Raw genomic sequence first — 15915 nt, forward strand, 5'->3', positions numbered from 1 at the left:
TGATTTGAAGAAAAAAATTGTTCCATACGTGTTCTGACTGTCAGATTCATAATTTGCAGAATATTACACAGTTGGAAAGAGAAGAGTTATAGATACTTAATTTGAGTGACACGTAAATAGTAATTTTTAAAATGCTAGGCCATCTTGGTTACTTCTGAGTATTAGCAATCGTGAATAAAGCTGCTGTAAACATGAAAAAGCTAGAAAAGACTTGCTGTTTTAACATTTGTTTTTGGGTGTACTTTTTCTCAGGGTTCAGATGATTGTTTGGTGAAGATTTGGTCAACACACAATGGCCGCCTGTTGTCAACATTACGAGGTCATTCTGCAGAAATTTCAGATATGGCGGTAAACTATGAGAATACAATGATTGCTGCAGGGAGCTGTGACAAGATCATCCGAGTGTGGTGCTTGAGGACTTGTGCCCCCGTTGCTGTACTCCAAGGACACACGGGGTCGATCACATCTTTACAGGTAAACTAGCTGTAGTGTGCACACTTGTGTAGGAACTTTTGTTTAAAATTCGTCTTCCTTAGAGACGAGAGACAGTGAGATGCTCAGTAATTATGTGATCTGTTGTAGTAACCAGGAGAAAATGTAATTATATCTCCATGAATCTCGGGAGGGTGAGGTAATGTTGTCCGGTGCAGCTAAGGGCTTTATGTGAAGGCGTGGTGGATAACTTCCTGCTTCCTAATTAGGCTTACAGTTAAGCTGGGGGAATATCAGTTACAAACAGGATAGGTTCATGATCTTTCTTTCTTTCTATTGATTTACTTATTTGAAAGAGAGAGACAGCGAGGGAGGGAACACAGGCAGGGGGAGTGGGAGAAGGAGAGGGAAGCAGGCTCTCCGCTGAGCAGGGAGCCCGATGCGAGGCTCGATCCCAGGACCCTGGGATCATGACCCGAGCCGAAGGCAGACGCTTAACGACTGAGCCACCCAGGCGCCCCGGTTCATGGAGGATAATTTTACACATACCCAGAGTAGAATAGTACAACGAACCCCTAGGTGCCCATTAACCCATGGCCAGTTTTTTGCTCCAACCACACTTCACTTTGTACCTAAAGCAAATCCTAGATTTCATATCATTTTTCTGTAAATATTTCAGTGTGTCTTTCTAAAAGATAAAAATTTCTTTTAATAAACACAACCAAACCATTATCATCATACTTATTTTTTTTCATGTTCAAATTTGCAGTTGTCTCATCAGTAGCAATATTTTATTTGTTTGAAGGAGGAACCAGACAAAACTTCTATCTTATAGTTGGTTACTGTCAATTAAAAGAAGCTTAAAACAAATTGCATTCCCTTGCCCAATTTTTTAAAAAATCCCCTTACAGTTTCTTTGTTTAAAGAGTTGGGTTGTTTGTGTGTGCAGTTCCCACAGTCTGGATGTTACCGTCTGCATCCTTGCAGAGCGGATCAGCATGTTCCTGTGTATTTCCCGTAACTTGGTTGTTGGATCCAGAGCAGTGGTTCTGCTAAATGTGCATGTGAATCACTTGGAGGCCTTGTTTAAAACACAGATTGCTAGGCCCCACCACCAAAGATTCTGATAGAAAGTGTCGGAGGTGGGGCCTGAGAATGTGCATTTATAATAAGCTCCCAGGTGCCGCTGCTGCTGTTCTTCCTCCCCCAGGGACTGCACTTTCAGGATTGTTAATCTAAAGGCTTGAGCACCTGGAGGTGTACACTCTTCTAGGCATGAAGTGTCTGGTAGTCTCTCTCTAGCAGCCATTGAGGATACTGTCTTAGAGTCATTAGTTCATTCAGAACTGAAAATGGTGCTGTTCGGTCAGTTTTTTGAAAATTTTGTTAGGAAGATACCGATTTGTAAGGCCTTTTAAGGCACATTGGTGCCTCTGACTTGATTTTGGATAAAACTGTGGGAGTGGTTCCACTTTCAGCTACGAATGCACCCAGGCTATATGTTAAGTGATCTCTAAATGGATTTGGTGTGAAGTCCTATGACGAGAGACACTTTTCTCCACTCTTCCAGTTAAAGATTTTATGTATTCATTCATGAGAGACAGAGAAGCAGGCTCCCAAGGAACAGGGAGCCCGATGCGGGACTCGATCCCAGGACGCTGGGATCATGACCTGAGCCGAAGGCAGACGCTTAACCATCTGAGCCACCCAGGCGCCCTCCAGTCAGTTTTCTTGAAGAATAGAGATAACAGATTTATTTTTGAATGAAGACAACCAGAATTGAGATAGTGTTTTATTTTGAAACTTTAAGCAAGGTTTTTGGTATGCCTGTTTATTTTAAGGAAAGAGTTCTTTAGAAGTTTTCATAGTCTGAACATTAATTCAGATCTTCATTGTGTGTTCCACAGTTGGCATTGTGTTGTTTGATGTGAACTTCTAGGCCAGCATAGCAGCACATGAGAAAACTTCTGACTTTGTGCTGGTGTCTGTCCTCAAACCATCATGGAATCCCTCAATGTAAAAGTGGAGCTCTGGTCTTATAACCCATTCCTTTGGTAATGGGGCCCACATTCGGTTATCACCTACTGAAAATATCTGAAAAATCTGTTTGGGTGGTAGTAAGTTTTTATACACCAGAAGGTTCATCTCTACTTGCCAGTGGTTACCAAAGTTCAAAGTCAAACAAGTACACGGTTTTAGTTATTAATCTTTTTTATATTCTTTGCCCTGTTGTTACTGGCATATAGAAACCATTTTTCACTATAGTAAAGGTTTTTTTTTTTTTTTCAATTTATATTAAAAAAAGATGTACAGGTAGTAATATTGTTTGCAGAAAAATTAGACAGTAATTAATAGCAAATAAGAAGGTAAGCCTCCATGATCTTACTATCTAGAAATAGTCACTGTGAATATTTTGATGTACACCTTTCTCAAGGGTAGCATTATACAATGTCATTTGATATAATTTACATTCTCAAAAATGTTAGTATTATTACAACCAGAAGTAGAACCTTTTGTCTGTCTGAAAGAATAGCAAATGAGCATTCTGCAGGAAGGAAAGACACTGTATAGGTGGCTTGGACTAGCTTTCCTTTTTAAAAAGAACTTGGGAAGTTAGACACAGGTGAAAAAATACCTGACATACACACAATGAGAAATTAGGGCACCAAGATAAGGAAAGCGAGGAGCTATGAGTCAGAAGGCATTTGCCAATTCCAGAGGAGGTGGCCATTAAAGCTTAGCAGAACTTCTGACACACTTGTAGGGGTAGAGAGGATATAGATTGAAAATATCTACACATAAGTTCGACTATTTAGAATAGAAAAAATTGCAGCAGAGAACTGCAAGTCAGTACAGAGGAAATTCTGGAGTTGAAATAAAAAGCTGAATTTCAGAATTGAGTGGATGGTTTTAATACATTAGACATGACTGAAGAAATTGGAGATTTAATGAACTGGAAGTGAGGTTGGAAGAAAATAAATGGATTGAAGCACGGCAGGAAGAGGTTGGACTCTCAGGCTCTGCTAAAAAAGATGCTACATGTCTGTACGTACATATGCCACATGTGTAATTGGGTTTCCTGAACAAGAGGAGAGAATGAAGCAGAGCTGTATTTGAAGCGTAACAGCCGAGAATTTTGCAAAATGCACTGGAGAAATAGAGCCACAGATGGCAGAAACACTGGGGATCTTGAGCAGAATAAAAAAGAATACAGAAGACTACAGCTATTGAACATCACCCTACAGAGAAATCTTAAAGTAAGCAGAAGAAAAAATAAAGAAGCAGTAAGACTGATGATTAACTTCTCAGTAGGATAGTGGAAGTCAGTAGACAAAGAAATACTTCTAAAGTGCTAATAAGGGCACCCGGCTGGCTCAGTTGGTAAAGCATGCAACTTGATCTCAGGGTCGTGTGCTCAAGCCCCAGGTTGGGCTAAATACATAAAAAAAAATAAAATAAAAATCTTACATTTGGATTTATTTAAATAAATAAAGTGCTAATAGGAAATGACTGCCTGTCAGGAATTCTGAACCTATCCAAAATAGTGCTTTAAACACATTTTCAGACAAGGGAACAGCCCTAAGGGGGAATTCTAAATAGTAATAGGCCAAGAGGGAAATGTGATCCCAGGCTTGGAGATGCAAGAAGGAATAAAGAGTTTAAAAAAAAAAAAAAAGGTGTGTGAGCACATGGGAAAAAACATCGATTGTATACAAGTATAATAGCTTATGGGTTGAAAAATTATTACAGAGAATCTAACAAGTAATAGTAAAAGCTTGTATATCAGGAGGAGGTAACTTTAGTATTTTTAACATCTTTGCATTGTTTGAGAAGTAGACTTTTAATAAGATGAAGATGGATTTTGTAATCTCCAAAATAACAACTAAAAGAATTGTAATAGAGTGTATAACTACCAAGCTAATAGAGGGGGAAATACGGAATAATTAAAAAAAAACAAAACGCAAGAAAGAGTGAAAGAAAGGTGGGAAGACCTAGGATGCTGCCAGGCTGTGATTAGGTAGCAGTATGTTCATGAACACTTTATTTGTAAGTGCATTAGGTGGTTCCAGTGAGAGACAAAGATTTCAGACGGAACTAAGAAACAAAACCCCATCTTTGCTATAAGGCTATAGGGAGGCTGGAAGTAAAGGATGGAAGACTTGCAAAAACCACAAGGCTGGTGTAGCATTCTAATATTAGCTAATAGGGCTTTAAGGCACTTAACATTTTTAGAGGCAAAGAGGGACAATTTATAATAAAAAGTTTCATGAGATAGAAGAGTTCTAAATTTAGGAATGTGGCGTCAAAATACATAAAGCAAAAATAGAATTTATGAGGAAAAATGGACCTCCATAATACAATCATAGTGGGAGGTTAACACACCTCCATCTCTCAATAATTGAAAGAAGAACCTATGCTATAAAGAAATCTTGATTTGAACAACAAATGATGACCTTGACCTGGATGCCAGATTGAAACATTGCATATGGTATCTGCATCATTTCTTTGTAGTCATAAGTGGGGTGTTTATATAAATACTGTCCACATTCTGACCCTTAAAGCAACTTCTCAACAAATTTGAAAATACTGAAATAATCCCAAGTATATATTCTCTGACAGTAGTGTAGTTAAACCAGAAATTACTAACAGCCAGAATTAATGGGAGAATAATCCTCAAATTAAGCAGTATACTTTTAAATAATACACATATTAAAGGAGAAATCACAATAAAAATTTAAGAATACTTGAACTGATTAATGAAAATATTAGGTATTGTGTATTGTGGGATGTAGAGTTTGGTAGGCAGCCACCAAGATGGTGTTTGATAATTCTTGCCTTCTGGACTCATGCCCCTTGACCTGTCTTATTCTCTTGACTCATTCATCTTGAGGGAAACCAGCTGCCATGTTGATAGGACACTCAAACAGCCCTATGGACTGTTCCATAACATTCATGGCAATTAACTGAAGTTTCTTGCCATAGGCATGTTGAGTCAGGCCTTTCGGAAGCAGGTCCGCCATCCCCCACGTAAGCCCAGGCTGACATCTGCTGTAATCTCATGAGACCCTGAGCCAGAACCACCTAAGCTGCTCCTGAATTCTTGACCCTTAGTGATTTGGGGTATGAATATATATTGTTTTCGGTAGCTACATTTTGGGGTAATTTGTTACATGGCATAAGATTATTAATACACAGCGGAAGCTGTGCCCAAAGGGAAATTTATAGCCCTCAATGCATGTATTTAAAAAAAGCTGAAATTCAGGGGTCAAGTATTTCTCAGAAAGTTAGAACAGGAAACAACAGAGGACAAGAACATTAGGAAGATAAGTACAGAAATTAAGAATAGAAAAGGGGGGCGCCTGGGTGGCTCAGTTGGTTAAACGACTGCCTTCGGCTCAGGTCATGATCCTGGAGTCCTGGGATCGAGTCCCGCATCGGGCTCCCTGCTCAGTGGGGAGTCTGCTTCTCCCTCTGACCCTCCCCCCTCTCATGCTCTCTGTCTCTCATTCTCTCTCTCTCAAATAAATAAATAAAATCTTTAAAAAAAAAAAAAAAAAGACTAGAAAAGGAAGCCTAACAGTAGAGAGGATTAGCAAAGCCAAAAGTTCTTTGAAAGACTAAAAATGTTGCTATAAGAATGCTCAAGTAAGAAGAATGTCAAAAATTATCATTGTCAGCTTTGAAGAGGGGCATCTCTATAGACCCTTTAGACATTAAAAAGAGGATATTTTACTTATTTAAAAAATTTTTTGATGTAATCTCTACCTCCCCCAGTGTGGGGCTCAAACTCCTGACCCTGGGATCAAGAGTTGCTCTTCTGACTGAGCCAGCCAGGTACCCCTAAAAAGAGAATATTTTAAATGGCTATATAGGAAATTTGAAAATTAAGATGCAACAGGTAAATACTCAGAAAAACACTTATCAAGACTGCCACAAAAGGGAAGAAAATCTGAATAGATCCATAACTCTAAAGCTGTGTAGTTAAATTTCTTATCCACCTATGTAGTATTTCTGTTAAAAAAGTTTAACCTGGGGTGCCTGGGTGGCTCGGTTGGGCGACTGCCTTCGGCTCGGGTCATGATCCTGGAGTCCCTGGATTGAGTCCCACATCGGGCTCCCTGCTCGGCGGGGAGTCTGCTTCTCCCTCTGACCCTCCCCCCTCTCATGTACTCGCTCGCTCTCATTCTCTCTCTCTCAAATAAATAAATAAAATCTTTAAAAAAAAAAAAAAAGTTTAACCTGAATCTCATGAGGAAGCAGTCAGACAAATTCAAATTAAGAAACAGTCTGTGGGCGATTGGGTGGCTCGGTTAAGCGACTGCCTTCGGCTCGGGTCATGATCCTGGAGTCCTGGGATCGAGTCCCACATCGGGCTCCCTGCTCAGTGAGGGGGTCTGCTTCTCCCTCTGACCCTCCCCCCTCTCATGCTCTCTCTATCTCATTCTCTCTCTCAAATAAATAAATAAAATCTTTAAAAAAAAAAAAAAGTCTGTGAAATCTCCTCTATCTTTCAAAAGTTTAGTTTCAAGAAAGGCAAGAAAATAGTGTCATGTAAGGAAACTAAGAAAATGGTACAAGTATAAATGCGATGTGTGAGCCTTGATTTGGTCTTGGCTTTAGGGGTGAAGAAAGCCTATAAAGCACATTCGAGAAATTAGGATAAATTTCAGTATGAACCATATATTACATGATAGTATTATATTGATATTACATTTCTTGAGTGTTGACAAGCTTGTTATAGTTATGGAGTAGGAGGTCACTGTTCTTAGGAGACTCATGCATGCTGAGGGTCTTAGGGCTGAAGTGTTGTGATTCAGGTCCACATGGTTCACTTCTGTCCATGTATGGCAAGAGACAGGTATGGCGCCATATTATATGTATGATATACTTTAAAAAGCCATGAGAATCCACTGAAAATGCTTTGACAGGTTACAATTTATCTTCTAAAATAATAGCTCTGGGACCAGATAGTGGCAATGGCTGCACAGCATGTGAATGTACTAAATGCTACTGAACTGTACATTTTATTTTTATTTTTTTAGACAGGAGGAGAGAATGAGAAGGGGGAGGGGGAGAGGGAAAAGGAGAGAGAGAGAATCTTAAGCAGACTCCATGTTCAGTGTGGAGCCCGGTGTGGAGCTGGATCTCATGACTCTGAGTTCATGACCTGAACCCAAATCTAGTCAGATGCTTAACTGATTGAGCCACCCAGGTGCTCTGTGAGTTGTACATTTTAAAATAGCTAAAATGGTGAGTTTTGTACAAATTTTCCCCCTCCACAGCTTTGTCTAGAATGCACACGTAATAAACAACAGGAAAGATTTGCATTTAGCAGGTGATAGAGTAGCTAACTACCTTCGGGTAGTGCACTCTTTAATAGCAAAACAGAGGATCAGCATACATTAAAAACTTATTTTGCCACCAAACAAGTTGTAAAAGTAGAAGTTATTATGCACCCAGGCATATGTTATATACCGAACAGTTACTGAAAACGTGTAGATTTCAAAACTGTTTTGACTTTGGAAGTAGCCATGTGAGATTGTAGTACAGAAGCACGAAGCCACCAGCAACTGAGAAGTCATACCTCTTACTGTTTCCTTTATGCAGGACTTACCTAACCTGTCTTGGAAAAGTGAGACTCATTTTCAGTATGCAGAAATAAGTATTATGGTCACTGATGAGTAGCTTTGAGGATGATTAATGAAGCATGGCTGGCTGTCAGTGATCTGCAGGAATCTGCTGCTTAGAAACAGGGAAGGAAAGGCTTGAAAGGTTAATAATGCCTGTTGGGCACTGAAAAAAAAATTTAAAAAGAAAACTCCAAGCTCAGAGGACTCACTTTTGAATTTTATTAAAACTTATTAGAACTCCTGAGATCGTAGTAAACCGAATGAATATAGGACCTGTGTCCTAAAACCAAAACTGCTATAAACCACCATAACCAATTAGCAGATGTAACGGAGTACAGACATAATTCACAGTAGCAACAAAAGCCTTCAAACACATAAACCAGGAAATGGGAAAAGTCTGTATGAAGAAAAGTCTTAAAAATAATGACAGAACCTTGGGGTCGGTGGTCGGGGGGTGGAGGAAGGAATAATCTATATTAGTGAAAATGTCTAGTACACTCCTGAATGAAGATTCAGTGATGTAAAGATAGCATCTCTCTCCAAGTCTTGGTATAAAGTTAGTGTGTTTATATTTGAAATATCAGTTGCTTTGTTTTAATGGACTTTAGCATGCCATCAAGTTCATTTAGAAGAAAATAAGCACAAAGAGCCCTTCTCCCCCCCCACCTCCCCCCAAAACCCCTAAGCAAAATAAACCTCACATCTTTTGCCGTGCTAGATATTTAAAAATCCTTTAAAGGTGTTACAGAGAAGACAGTATGGTGCAATACCACTTGTGTATCTAAGAATTAGATTTAGTTAGAACATGAGTCAACTCTTCTGCAGAAATTCAGGTTTAGAACTCTTAAAATACTCTCTGCAGATTTACAAATTTTACTGTGATATTTTAATTTTAATTAACAATATTTGATATTAATTATCTTCAGTTATTTATTTTAACGGGATAGTCTCCAAAACTCAGTTTTAGTCCATATTCTGGGACACATCTGTTTAGATGTAAGTAATCACTTTCAACATTGAAAAACCCTTCATTTCCTGTACTTGAAGAGAAGGAAATTGGGAGAAGCTTCTTTGAAGAAGTATTAGGTTCAAATCCTACCTCCCTTACAAAGTGTATAATCTTGAGAAAAATCATGAAACAGATAATAAACTATGTCTCTCTGGGATGTTGTAGTGATGAATAATTATGTAAATAACCTAAAAAAATTTCTTCCCAGCTCTTCCTTTTCTGTTAATGGCAGCCCTGGTCTTTGTTTGCTAACCTCCTTTGTGTTGAATGACTCATGAGTCAGCAAGTTGTGGTGTTCTTCATGGCTTTTTCCTCCCCATTCTGGGGAAAGGAAGTACTTCCTTCCTGTTAAGGTTCTTAGATTAAGTGGATTGATTCTTAGTTGTTTTTCTTATCTGTTCCCTTCCAGTGACTATTGTATACTGCTGTCTGACACATTTTTGGGTTTTACTTGAGAACTGCAGTTACTTCTTGCTCTTATTGGGTCCAGATTCTCTACTCATTTAATCCATTCCTCCACCACTTGCAAAAATGAGCACTTTAGTCATATAGATATTTCTGTTGCTGTCACATACCATATTCCCTCTCACTTTGGTACTTTTGTTCATATTCTTTTGCCTAGTGTGTTTTTCTTGTTTTCTTTGTATTTTCCTATCTGTTAAGCCTTGATGGGTGTCTCTGGTCCAAATTGGTCTAATAGCTTGTTTGTGTAACACAGTTGAACTGAACTTTGTTAAACCTAAGTGTTAGCTCATTTCTGAAGTTAGGTATAATTCTTGTGTTTTCTTAGAATACTTTTATAGCTTTCTTTTTAAATACTTGAATTTTTGATCTACTTGGAATTGATCCTGATGTACAGTCCAAAGAATAGTTTCCAGATTGCCGCACAGTTGGTAAATCATTTATGCAGTGATTCATTGTTTCTGCAACCAATTTTGGCACCTTTATCTTAGCTTTTATATTAAGGTCCATTTGGACTTTATAGTATATTTTTCCATTGGTCATTCTGTCACTGTACCTACCATGACCCATAATTTTCATTATTGAGACTTTGTATTATGCTTTCATATTGATAAGACCAGGACTTCACTTTCTCTTTGTAAAAGTTTTTCTTGTTTATTAGTTTTGAAAGTAATCTTTTACTGAGATCACATTACATTTATAAATTAGAGATAACCTAGGTTGTGATTTTTCACTATACTGTTGCCTGTATTTTGTAATTCTTACGTTTTACTTAAGTGTGTCAGTTGAAATTAACTTTGAAAAACCATTAAACTATGACTTCAGTAGAAGCTCAGGAAACGGAATTGTCTGTGGTTGCATTTTAGTTTAGCCCAATGGCCAAAGGCTCCCAAAGATACATGGTCTCTACTGGTGCTGACGGAACAGTTTGTTTCTGGCAGTGGGATTTAGAGTCCCTGAAATTCAGGTAAGTGGCTGTAATTATGTGATAAGTTTTCTTTCTTTAGTGTTTAATTTAGTCTAATGAGATGAAGTCTGATTATAAAGGGAAGTTCTATATTGTGGTTGCCTTTTTACTTTTTATTATATACAGTGTTAGTGCCCTGTTGACTGTTTACAGTGTGTTGTTCGTTTATTTATAAAGATTTATTTTAGAGAGTGCACAGGGGAGGGGCAAAGGGAGAGGGAAAGAGAATCTCAAGCCGACTCCACACTTTGTGTGGAGCCTGGTGTGGGGCTTGACCTCACAACCCTGCGATCATGACCTGAGCTTAAATCAAGAGTTGATGCCTAACCGACTGAGCCACCCAGGCGCCCCTACAATGTACTATTTAGATGGATATGTGAAAGAAGCGCAGCTATTCTAGCTTAGTGGGCACATTTTATGGGCGGAAAAAAGTGAGATCGTATGTATGTGAAATGTTTTGAAAAATGTTAGAGATGTGCTGTCCAGGATGGTAGCCACCAGCGGTGTGTGACTGTCGAGCACTTCAGATGTGGGTAGTGCATTCGAGGAACTGAATTATCAGTTTCATCTTAAAAACTGATACTTGATTCAGGTATCACAGAACCTTTAAGCATATTTCAAATAACCTGACTGTGAATTTAGTTTTTCAACTGTGAGTTTTATGAAACCAAATATAGATAAAGTATCTTTGATGAAAACTGCTCAAATTGAGAGGTAGTATGTATTTCGTATATTGTGGAAGATTTCAAAGATGTAGTACGAAAAGAAGGATCTAAGGTTCTCAATATTTTATTCATATTGATGTGATATTCTGGATATATTAGGTTAAATGAAATAAAACTGATTTTATCTTTTTACGTTTATTGTGGCTACTGTAAAAATTTAAAGTTACACGTGTGGCTCGCATAGTTTCTGCTGAGCAGTGCTGTTCCCTGGTGGCTGTATACCCTGCCCTACAACCTGGATGGCGGGTTCACTTGCATTCGAAGTTTTAGTCCCTCAGTTACGAGATGGGGTTGGTAGGTCCGCTCTTGCTGTGGGGTAGGGTTCTTGTGAACATAGGGATTGGACAGAGCCTTCCAGAATCTGTCCAGCTGTAATAGCATATGCAGAGATACTTGTGAGGTACTTTATAAATAAGGTTATAGTATTAAATATGCTAGATTAAAACCATCATTATAAACCCTGTTAATGTGTTGAACTAATGAGTTTTGAAAATTGCATCTTCTTTTAAAGTCCACGTCCCCTGAAGTTCACGGAAAAGCCTAGACCAGGTGTTCAGATGCTTTGTTCTTCTTTTAGTGTTGGTAAGATAAATTTAGTAATTTTTCTTCTTAGTTTTATTTATCATTTATTGGATGATCGTGTTATTGCCAAGAGCATTTATCAGATGGATGGTAAATGACTTCTGCCCATTTCATTAGGCTTAATCCAAGATGTTTATTTCATTAGCTTTTTCTTTTGTCTTTTACTCCCCCATTCTACCATTCTCTAATTTCTAATGGTAATCGGAGTCAGACAGCTGGCAAAAGGAGGCTTAAGGTATCCATGTGAGCCCCCTGTGTGAGATCTACCAAAACTGTGATTTTCTTGAATGGGCTGAACTGCAGATTTTTATGGTTTAAATTTGTTTTCCACTCATTTTGGTGAAATTATCGCACATTTTCTTTTCTTGTACGTGAGCTTGTGTGGTAACCTTTCTTTTTAGGAGAAGTCAAAGATTTTCCCCCATAAAAGTCTGAAAACTTGAGTGAGTGAACTTTGTATTCTGAAGCTTGGGTTAGGTCTGTGAAGCTGCTTAGAAAGCAGAGCCCCTTTGTCAGGCGTTGTCAGACTAGCAGCACATACGGTCATTGCCACCATTAATCAAGCAGTGACAGGTCGCGAGTATTTCCAGATTGAATTACTTTTTTAATTAAAGTCCCGTCTGATGTATGTGTGTTTTGGTTTTTTGTTTTTGTTTTTCCACACCATCCAGCAATTCTCCAGCGCCAGCTGGGTGTCCTACAGTTCCGTTCTAAGACTATCTCCCTAAAGAACAGTGTGAGATCCTACAGGTTAAGGGCTTAGTCCTACAAGACCCCACCTCCCCCCCTTTAGACCAGGTTGTCAGCTCTGCTTCTGACTGGCTAAAGACCAGAGGTTCCCTCGACCCCCTCGACCCCCTCCTTGGGTTTGATTATTTTGTTAGAACAGCTTACAGAACTCAAACATTTTATTAGATTTCCAGCTTATATAAAAGGATATAATTGAGTAATAGCCCCGTGGAAGAGATGCAGAGGATGAAGTGTATGGACACTCTCTAGACACCCCACTCTTCCCAAATCTCCACATGTTCACCAACCTGGAAGCTTTCTGATCCCTGTCCTTTAGGTTTTTTTATGGAGGTTCTGTTACATAGGAACAGTTAATTAAGTCATTGGTGATTGATTCACCTCCCTTCCTCTCCCCCTCCCCAGAGGTCAGGGGAGTGGGACCGAAAGTTCCAGCCCTCTAATGACATGGTTGGTACTTCTGGCAGTCAGCACCCCCATTCTTAGGTGCTCTCCAAGAATCACTTTATTAATATAAACTCTGGTGTGGGTGAAATTGATTTGTTATGAATATCAAGATACTTTTATCGGTGTTGTTGCTTAGGAAATCTTTCCCAAGGGTTTTAGGAGCTCTGTGCCAGAAATAGGGATGAAGACCAAATACATATATTTTTTATTATAAATTAAAACATCACTGTATTATATTAATTTTAAAATGTCTTTATATAGTGAGTTAGAAAATGGATCTATTGAGATAAACTTAATTTTGGGATAAAAGGTCTTGCTTAATTTGATACAGAAATTTGATTCAGATATTTGTTACAAACTGAATTTTTAAACCTTAACATTTTTATTTCAGGTGGTATGTTTTTAGCCACAGGTAGTACTGATCATGTAATCAGAATGTATTTTTTGGGTTTTGAAGCACCTGAAAAAATCGCAGAACTTGAAAGCCACACAGTAAGTATTCATGTTATAAAATTGTATAAATTAATCATTAATAATATTCCTGTTGGTCCATAGTCAAATATTGCTAACAAAATTGTTATTGATTCTAATTTTAAATATAGGAAGGGTTGCATATATAAAGGTGAAGGATATTATTGACAACTAAGTATGTGACTGTGCTAATATATTGTGGTTATTTCAGCTTTAAGTTGAAAATCTTGATTATGACAGTTTATCTGGGTGGGTTTAGTTTCAAGGGGCCTGTTCATTTTAACCACACTCATGAAATCAGAATGCTATTTTATTAATGTATAGTAAGATAGATAACTCTCAGGATTCTGGAATACCGCTCAGTGGTCAGGTCATCTTTTTTCCTATAGGAAGTTCTGTGAAATTATTTGATAAACAGTTCCAAATCACTTTAAAAGAAAAAAAATTTTTTTGTACATAAGTATCAGAGTGATGCCTTGTTTTCAGCTGCTTTATGTTTTGATCACTTTCCACATGTGAATTCTTATACAGATGTAATTCATTGTAAATATAGTTTTAAATTTAGAAGGAAAGGTTTTTTTATAGTCTTGTTACAGTCATAGTTAGGTTTTTTGCACGTAAATGTGTAGGATACGTGTTTGAATGATGGGGCTAAGCAGCACAAGTACACATTCTTGCTTTAAACCAGATGTGCTTCTAGTTCTAAAACGGAGTGGGTTTTTTTGTTTGGTTTGGTTTACAAACAAGAGTGATCACTTTTGTGTTTGTTTTTTGCCCTCCCCCCCCCCCCAGGATAAAGTTGATAGTATCCAGTTTTGTAACAATGGTGATCGGTAAGTAAGTGTGTTTGTGTTTGTGAGTGTGTTTTTAGGTAAATATACTATGCTTCATATTAGTACAGCTGATATGTCACTTTGTATATTGCAGGCACTTAGTAGAAAATATATTAATTGAATGAAAAGTGTCCGCAGTGGGGGAAACATACTAAACAAAAAGAATTGTAGCTTCTACCGGGTCCTGTGACCAAAAGGAGCTCTCCTATCAAGTGTAAAGATAATGAAATTCCTTACGTTTGAGTAGTTAAAAAAATCTCTCTAGTCAACCACTGTTGATGTGTCATGTGACAGAATTGTCACTTAAATTATATACTCTGTTGTGGTCCCCAGTTTCTTTCAGGTGCCTTTCCTAAATTGCAGTTTTTAATATTTTCCTTAGTTAAAAGATTGATGTATTTTTACACAGTGGCCAGCATGAATTTGAGTTTAGAATGAAGATGGCTTACAATGGAGTTTTTGCTCTTACTGATTTTCCCACGCATCTTTAATTCTTCCTACTTTTTTCCCTCTCCAGGTACTATGTGTACATTGTCTTCTCAAAACTCAATCTGACAAGCTATTTGAGTTTGAAATGTGCCTTAACTCCATAGGGCCAGGCAAATTCTAGCAAACCCGATTTTTTTTCCTATCAGATTTGCTCTAAATCCCTGTCTTTTGAATTAACACTTACATGTTTAGGCCAGCTAACAGTCAGGATAGCTACATGAAAAATGTTTTTGCTTGTGACTTTGACTGTAGTTCTTGGTGGCATGTATGTAAGTATAAGATGTTTTTCTGAATTTTTTAAGGTTCTTAAGTGGTAGCAGAGATGGAACGGCACGGATTTGGAGATTTGAGCAGTTGGAGTGGAGAAGCATTTTATTGGATATGGCAACCCGAGTCTCAGGGTGAGTGGAGACGGTTTGTTGGAATCAGGTGGCTTGATGATCACTTGGTCCTTCTCCCTGGTGGTTGGAGCCCCCAGGTCCTATGGCGAAGAGCAGTGACCTAAATGAATGGCTACTTCTTGTATTTCTGATACATAGATCCATAAATCTCCTGTATCCCAAAGAATTTGTCCGTACATTTATGTTTCTAGTACACTTGCCTGGTCTAGGGTAGTGCCATATCAAAATTCTTACCAGTTTTTCCTGAAATGTTTCACAGTTTAGTCCTTTGGAAATCCTCGTGTCTGCTTTATTTTTAATAATTGCAGGGGAAATTAAGTTCTCTGCTATGACTCAGACAATTTTATTTGGCTTCAAAATACATTTGATAATCACATTTTTGTGAAATGATCTGTGGTAGGGAATGGAGAGAATGTTTACTGGAAATCTGATAATCCTTGCTCATAAACAAATCACATCTCTGCCATTTAAAAATGTTCTATCTGGATATTCAGAAGCATCTTCGTGTGAGAGTGAATACTGTCAGTCCTTGATTGGTTAAAATACTGAAGGTTATTTCATTATTAAGAAACAAATTGAAATTACATTTACCTGTGAACAATGATTTTAAGCAAAATAGGAACATCAATGTAAAAACTTTAATACAAAAATTTTTACTGAGGGGCGCCTGGGTGGCTCAGTCATTAAGTGTCTGCATTCGGCTCAGGTCATGATCCCAG

General features: G+C 38.0%; 1 protein-coding gene across 3 annotated transcripts in view; it reads left to right on the forward strand.

Moving 5' to 3' along the window:
• BRWD1 (bromodomain and WD repeat domain containing 1) overlaps nucleotides 1–15915 on the forward strand; it is a 107243-nt gene that overhangs the window by 23829 nt on the left and 67499 nt on the right. For all 3 annotated transcript variants that reach the window (XM_064578781.1, XM_064578784.1, XM_064578783.1), the window contains exons 8-13: nucleotides 253–474; nucleotides 10401–10501; nucleotides 11738–11808; nucleotides 13394–13494; nucleotides 14266–14306; nucleotides 15098–15196. In XM_064578781.1, the coding sequence (XP_064434851.1) occupies nucleotides 253–474; nucleotides 10401–10501; nucleotides 11738–11808; nucleotides 13394–13494; nucleotides 14266–14306; nucleotides 15098–15196 (635 nt within the window). The remainder of the gene's footprint in view (nucleotides 1–252; nucleotides 475–10400; nucleotides 10502–11737; nucleotides 11809–13393; nucleotides 13495–14265; nucleotides 14307–15097; nucleotides 15197–15915) is intronic.

This window comes from Mirounga angustirostris, unplaced genomic scaffold (genome assembly GCF_029215605.1).
Source record: "Mirounga angustirostris isolate CCGP_5_RB_7025 unplaced genomic scaffold, mMirAng1.0.hap1 SCAF_1, whole genome shotgun sequence".
Lineage (NCBI taxonomy): Eukaryota > Metazoa > Chordata > Mammalia > Carnivora > Phocidae > Mirounga > Mirounga angustirostris.